The sequence below is a fragment of the Solanum stenotomum genome, chromosome 3 (genome assembly GCF_019186545.1).
Source record: "Solanum stenotomum isolate F172 chromosome 3, ASM1918654v1, whole genome shotgun sequence".
NCBI classification, from domain to species: Eukaryota; Viridiplantae; Streptophyta; class Magnoliopsida; order Solanales; family Solanaceae; genus Solanum; species Solanum stenotomum.
This window is the reverse complement of record NC_064284.1, coordinates 7,794,395-7,801,753: the sequence shown is the minus strand read 5'-3', so window position 1 is coordinate 7,801,753 and position 7,359 is coordinate 7,794,395. Positions and strand designations below refer to the sequence as shown.

Below are 7,359 nucleotides of genomic sequence, written 5' to 3'. Positions count from 1 at the left end.
GTTAATCCACCGTAACGACGTTACGTTACATTAACGGCGTTTAAACTTAAACGGAGTTGGCACGTCGAAAACGAAAACGAAGAACCGCTGCCTTTAAAAGTTAAAACTCCTCTCACTAATGCCCTTTCATAGAGAAAAGTAGAGAGAGAGAGAGAGATTTCTCTGATCTATGAGACCCATTTTCTGTTTATCTTTTTCTGGGTGTTGATGTATATTAAAGCAATTGAGAAGACGGTAAAATACTTATATACATATTATAAGTGAATTGGGTTTTTGTTAGACAAGACGACGAGGGCCTACCAGCAATATCTTTCAAAAGTCACTGTTTGGATCACTTCCTTCTTACGTTTGGGAATTGTGAGAACTATTGCTTTCATTTCTTTCGGAAGAATTCTCATCTGAATTATGCATTATTCATCGTTAAATCTCATCTAAAGTAAGTATTTTCCTTCCTTCTCGATTTCTCCTTTCTTCCGTATATTTTCAGCTGAATTCTGCGTAATTCAGCTGAATTATGATGATTTGTTGACCACCTGTTTCTTACCGGAACTTATTTTTGAAGCTGAATTTTACTACAACAAGGAGAAAGTGAATTTTCGTTGGAGGCGAATAATTTGAAGTTAGTTTTACAGAAGATTTGCTTGCTTGCCCACTGTTAATGCGCCTCCAATTTTGGTTGGAGGCGGATCTGCACTGTAAAGAGATTTGGATACAGAATTTTCCAGATTTACGCAACGACTTAATTAGCGAAATTCGGTTGAATTGTGTGTAATTACTTGATCTGGCGAACACACAATTCAAGTGTGTGGATGGAGCTGCCTCAGCCCAGACCTTTTGGAACAGAAGGTAACAGTACTTTTCAGGTTCACTTTTTCAAAATTAGAAAATAAATAGTAGTAGTAGTAGTAGTAGTAGAAAATTCAGAATTTTTCTGAATTTAGATTTCCGATATACGTGATTGTTGCAGGGAGGAAGACGACGCATGACTTCCTTTCTCTGTATTCACCTGTTCAACAAGATCCAAGACCTCCCCAAGGTAAATTTTTCACGCATGCAGGATATTTTTTTTTTTCGGATTAAAGAATAAATAAATCCTTTTTCGTTTAGATTTATTATTTCAACGAGATAAATTAAAAGTATCTTTTCCTTTTGTCTTTTTGATTTATTTATGAGATTTTTTTTTCTCTATAATTTTAATTTGAGGAAGTTGTGTTTGGGATGCATGTGTTGTTATTATTGATTTTGGAGAAGATGCAGCCCTTTATTTTAATTTTTTTTAAAAAGATTCTTAAATGAGAAATTATTTAATATTTTAACATTAACATTTAAATATACACTTAAATTGAGAGTTGATTAGATTAGATTTAAGTTATCTATACCTAAATTGTGAGCTAATAGGTTATGCTGGTTACTTATCATTATCAATAATAATTACGTCTAATCAGATTTAGGAGATCTGAATATATTTTTCCAATCTCAATGCAAAGAACGCAAGCCGGCTCTTTCCAGTCTTTGAATTTGAAATTTGAACGTAGTTAAAATTTGAAGTTGTGTTTGAACATATATTTTACTTGAAAAAGATCTGTACATTATATTTTTAAAATGTCATAACCAAACAGATATTTAAATGTGTTTTTTTCGAAAATCTATAGTCAAATGCTAGCTTATTCTTTTCATATATTAAAATTTTGATCTAGAGATCCTCTAATCTTCATATTCTTTTTTTGGGTGGGGGTCCAAGAAGGTTATGGTAAGGACAAACCTTCCACATGTAGATGTAAATTTTTGGGTTGGTTTCTCTCTTCTCTCCTCTCTTTTTGTTTTTTTAAAGAAGAAAGAAGAAATCTGGGTTTTTTGTTTTTATTTTAAGTAAAAGAACTCATGGGGATCTGGAAACAGTAGAAAAAAATGTGTTGTGATGTTTAAGTATTGTTTGGATAGAAGGGGAAAAAAACAGTCACACCCACGAGTGTCGAAATAAATACACCCGTGACTCTTGAATGCGTATGAGGATGTGGCTCAACTTCTTCCAGTGGGCCATCTACTTAGGCTGAGATAGGCTCAACATTACTCAATCTGGATAAAGGTTGGGCCTTGGGCTAATTTTGGTTCCGTACGCCATTTTTGGGCATATGGCAAATTCTCTGTGGACAGAGTTTGGGACCCAAAAATTGGTACTATCACTTAATAATTTTTGGAAAATTTATCAAAAGATTTAGATGTGAATTTAATTTGTTCTCAAACTTGATTCAACTATGTGTAAAATATGCAATACTATTTTCTCCCAAAAAGAGTTTATTAACTTCCTTTTTAATTCGTACAGTACCCTGGTCCCCTTCTTTCCCTACATATCAATCTTATTGCACTAACTTATTACTATGTTAGATTCTTTTTCATGATTTTGGATTTTGTAGGTTGGACTTCATGATAAGTTGAAAAAGACAGTAAAATGTAGCAAACAGAATTTACTTATGAAATACTGGACTGTAGCTTCGACAAAGTATGTGATGTTTTGATGAAATTTTGAAGTATGAAACACGTTAGGATCAGAGAAAAGAAATATTTGTGAAACATTGGTACTGTTGGATGGAGATAGTGGTGGAAGATTACACTATTTATACGTGGTTAAAATTATATTTTATGTATACATAGTAGATGTGGAACCTCTTTCGGTTAGTTCATCTGTTTATTGCTTTATATTTTGAACCCCAAATGAAAATGCTAGCCCTGCCGCCAGATTCTTCATATTTTGAACCCCTGATGAAAATTCAAGCCCTGCCACCAGATAGACTCTTGCCAGATAATTATGTCCTCAATTGCCTGCCTTGCATGTATGTTATTAGTCCTTTCTCAATGGCTGTTGTGCATACTAGAGCAGGTGGATACCTAAAGACTCATGACTTCTTGCAACCACTGGAGCAAGCAGAGAAGACATTAATGAAGGAAGAAACCAAAGTTGAAGTAGCAACTATGGAGAAGCCTCCGCCACCAGTATCTGCTACTCCTTCAGGGGAGCATATTCTTCCTGGTGGCATAGGCACCTTCAGTATTTCTTATTTGCACCAAAGGATACCAAAGCCAGAGGCAAGCTTGTTCTCTGTAGCACAAGCAAGTAGTACCGACAGAAATGATGAAAATTCAAACTGCAGTTCTTACACAGGGAGTGGTTTCACACTGTGGGATGAATCTGCAGTCAAGAAGGGAAAGACAGGGAAGGAGAATTCTGGGGGTGATCAACACGTCCTAAGAGGTAAATTTTTACTTCCTACTTCCATGTTTGACTTGGCACATTCCTTACGAAGTAGTAAATAAAATGGTAACTGTACTATATCACTGCTAGTTTATAAGTCTACAATGATGTATTACTCCCAGAGTCACGGTTAATATAAATGCATGACATGCACATGCTTCACATAAGAAATTTTCAGTCTTCTGTAAAATGGGTTCTTGAACGAGACTTTTCTTCCAGCCCGTATGACTTGCTTTCCAAGAGAGATTTATTATGACTGTATACTTCAGTTTTCAAGAATTACATGAAACAAGTAGAAAGAAAATACTAATAGAGAAGCCTAAGTTAATTTGATTTCTGACCGGGAACATAGATAGATTGTGGCCAGCCTGTGATATTCAGGGGTAGTGTTTGTTGATCTAGCGCTATCTATGAATAGTTAACTCTGAACATTTCAACTCCAATTAAAACTTCCTATTTGCTTGGCAGAAGCAGGTGTGAACACTGGAGGAGTTCAACCAACGACATCATTAGAATGGCAGTCACAATCATCTTCAAATCATAAGCACAACACTACTGCCTTAAGTTCGCTCTCATCTGCTCAGTCAGTGACTCTTTTGCTCCCAATCATATGAATGCCCCCTTCTCTACCTTGATACAGTACATTTATTTGCAGTTACTAACTGTATGATCACATTGCAGCCAATCATCTCCCCTTAAGAGCCAAAGTTTCTTGCATATGATAACATCAGCAAAGAATGCACAAGATGACGATGATGATGATGATGAAGATTTTGTGATTAAGAAAGAACCACAGTCGCACCCCAGAGGTTTGTCTTGTGTAAGTCTGATTGTTTCCACTCATTGTCTACATGCAGTTGTCGTTTTGTAACAATCAGATAGCTCCTTTACAGGTAGTTTATCTGTAAAGGTTGATGGAAAAGGCAACGATCAAAAGCCAAACACCCCGCGTTCAAAGCATTCAGCAACAGAGCAACGGAGAAGAAGCAAGATCAATGACAGGCATGTCTACAACATAGTTGATAGCTTAATTATAGAAATATTCTTGATATAGAATCCTTATCTTAATTAGAATATTATGTCAAGGGAAGGACGGTGCATGCTAGACTGACTTGTGTGTTTTCCAATTTGTTCTATTCTCTCCTCTTTGAAGGATATCAAGCAGCCTTCTCTGCATAGAAAGGAGTTTGCTTGAATGTTCTTTTCTGTTACAGATTCCTATAAAGTTTTATGTTTTCATCTCTTCAAAACGTTGATTATCAGCAACTACTTTGATTGACTTTTGGACAAAATAAAGTGATATCTAGTTAAACATCTAAATATTCTTTTAATTTTCAGATTTCAGATGTTGAGGGGAATCATCCCTAACAGTGATCAGAAAAGAGATAAAGCGTCTTTCTTACTGGAGGTACTTGAATTGAACATTTTGTTTTAGTCTTCTCTTTATCAATAGAGATATGTATAATAAAAATTTAAATATTGCTTGCAGGTTATTGAATATATTCATTTTCTACAAGAGAAAGTGCACAAGTATGAGGAATCATACCAAGGCTGGGACAATGAACCTCCGAAGTTGCAATTGGTAATCCATTTCCTGTTTTTCTCAATGTTCCTCTCCTTTCTTAGGTCATAGCTATGTTGTGCTCAAGCATTTATCAACAATTGGCTCATCTTAAGGTATTAAGAACTGAGGCCTATGAAATTTATATTAAGGATGCAGTCAGTATATGTGGAAGGTTGTCGACACCACATGTATAATTAAGACGCCAAGTTGGTGAAATGAAATTGAAGTCTTCACATGCTCGTGTATTTCCATGATCATCTTTTCCGAGTATATCACGATATGAACAGTCTTGGGCTCTGAATTGGATGCTGTTATAGTGCAATAACATTTAAACTTAACATTTAAAAGCCAACAACATAATTCCTTTTAATCTGTACATTAGCTTAAATCTAGATACCTATATTCTTAGTACATTCATTAGCACACTTTTTTAACTGACCTTCATTCTGTAACAGAGCAAGTGCCATAGGACGAGTCATGGTGTTAGCAATCTTCCTCAACGCATTATCAATGGATCCGCTGCTGCACTGACGTATGCCGGAAAGTTTGATGAGAGCATAATGGGGATTTCTTCTGCTAATCCTATCAACGTGCAAAAACTGGAACCAAACATAAGCAGCCCAAGTTTAAAAGATAACCGTCAGCAGCCTGGTTTAACAAATAAGCCGACAACACTTCCTATGCACCCAAACACATTTTCGTTTTCTGGGACTAGTAGCACAGCAGCGCTATATTCATCAAAGCTGACAGCTGATACTGATAAGTTGGAGTCTCAGTCTCAATTTTCACTTAGCAGATCACATATGACTGATTATGCTATTCCAAATGCTAATCCAGAAAGGCAGGAGCTGCCTATAGAAAGTGGTACCATCAGCATCTCTAGTGCCTATTCTCAAGGGTAAAGATTCTATTAGTGCTTAAAAGATTCTGAAATTTATCTTTAAAAAGCAACGCTCATGTACTACTTCCACATGCATATCTATAGATGTGGTTGCAACAAATTAGTCATTCATAAACCTGGTGATAGAGAAAGAGGTCATGTACTTCACTTTAGACTCTTGAGTAAATTGTACAATATATGTCTTGAGTCTTACAGAGTGAATGAACATCCATCTTTAGTCATCGTGTCATTGTCTGTTGACTGTTGAGATAGTCTATCGTAGAAAATTCTGTTGTTTGTTGCATCCCTATGTTATACACAGTTTTGCACTCTGATCAAATCTCCCTCTTCCTAAGTAGACATTCTTTATGCTTTCTTCTTCTGAATATACCAGTGGCATGATTTGCGTCTATTTTGGTACTTGCCAGGCTATTGAACACCTTGACACAAGCGCTGCATAGTTCTGGAGTAGATTTGACCCATGCCAATATCTCTGTGCAAATTGATCTTGGAAAGAGAGCAAATGGGAGAGTAAATTCATCAGCTTCAACTATTAAGGTACATAACCCTTCTTACTTTCCAGTAACTTTATATAGTTCTAGTCTTCTAGATGTTAAGTTATCACTCTCAAAGTTAACATATGGGTTGGAGCCTTAAGTAATTAACTATCACAAAATTTCAACAGGCTGATGATGTTACACCAAGCAATCAACCAATTCCAAAATCTAGAGTTACAACCACAAGGGAGGAGCCTGATCATGCCTTCAAAAGGCGGAAAACAAGCAAATGCTAATTTGAAACACTAGTGGTTTTTTTTTTCTTTCTTTTCCATTGTTTAAATTTAATTGTTTTCCTCTTTGCCTTCCCATTCTCAACCAATATTGATGTCCACACCTGGTACAGAAATCTCCCAAATGAGAGATCACAAGCCACTGTATATGTAATGAACTAGTATTATTTTTCTGCCCCTTTGAATTGTTGGGCTGCACAAATTTACCTGACTAGAGTGTGATATTTTATTACTTGTAGTAAACTACTGTATTAACTTATTATTAAGGCTTTCCATGCTGATGAGGAGAAGCTGCTGCTTCTATTCATTTTCATGTGAAGGCTCAAGGACATGATGAATTCCTAAAAAGAAAAGAAAACTTCCTGAGAAGGTTGGAATTTTACAGGTCAAAGACTTGTCATCTTTTGGGATTGAAATTTGAATCCCTTTCTCCTTATAATACTGAAAACGTAACACTCTTGCTGAATATTTTTATTTTATGGATTGTAAAATGAATCTTAAACAAGCCCTCTAAAATCACTATCAGTACATTATGCATCTAAGATTAGATCTTGGGGAGTAGTGGAAGAGGAACAACCAACCAACCAATAGATTAACCTAACAGGAGGTTAGGCGGCCGGAACACATTCATCAATCTATCATACAATACAAAAAAAAAAAGGAACAATTCTTAACCGGAACACATAAAATTGCATGTATTGTCCCTCAAATGGGGTGGTCTTTATCTCTTTTACAAACAAATTTATGTCTCGTGGGGAATAAATTCTTTAGAAACTGAAGTTATGTCCGAGCATTAACTTGAGGATATCATGATGTGAAACTATAAATTTCTACTACGCGAAAATTATCTTTTAGGAAGGACATAAATTAAAGAC

The 7,359-nt window shown here is 35.7% G+C and overlaps 1 protein-coding gene across 2 annotated transcripts; it reads left to right on the top strand.

Annotated features, from left to right (window-relative positions):
- The first annotated feature begins 562 nt into the window (after positions 1-562).
- Positions 563-6,773, top strand: LOC125859965 (transcription factor BIM1). Of its 2 annotated transcripts, none has more exons than XM_049539826.1 (11): positions 563-846; positions 968-1,036; positions 2,879-3,250; positions 3,719-3,833; positions 3,932-4,059; positions 4,144-4,252; positions 4,589-4,658; positions 4,740-4,832; positions 5,270-5,712; positions 6,123-6,252; positions 6,380-6,773. In XM_049539826.1, exons 1-11 carry the CDS (start codon positions 810-812, stop codon positions 6,485-6,487), a joined length of 1,674 nt encoding a protein of 557 aa, XP_049395783.1. In that variant the 5' UTR covers positions 563-809; the 3' UTR covers positions 6,488-6,773. The 2 variants fall into 2 exon arrangements, with proteins under 2 accessions (XP_049395783.1, XP_049395782.1); XM_049539825.1 differs by having other exon boundaries at positions 2,876-3,250.
- Positions 6,774-7,359: the final 586 nt, after the last annotated feature.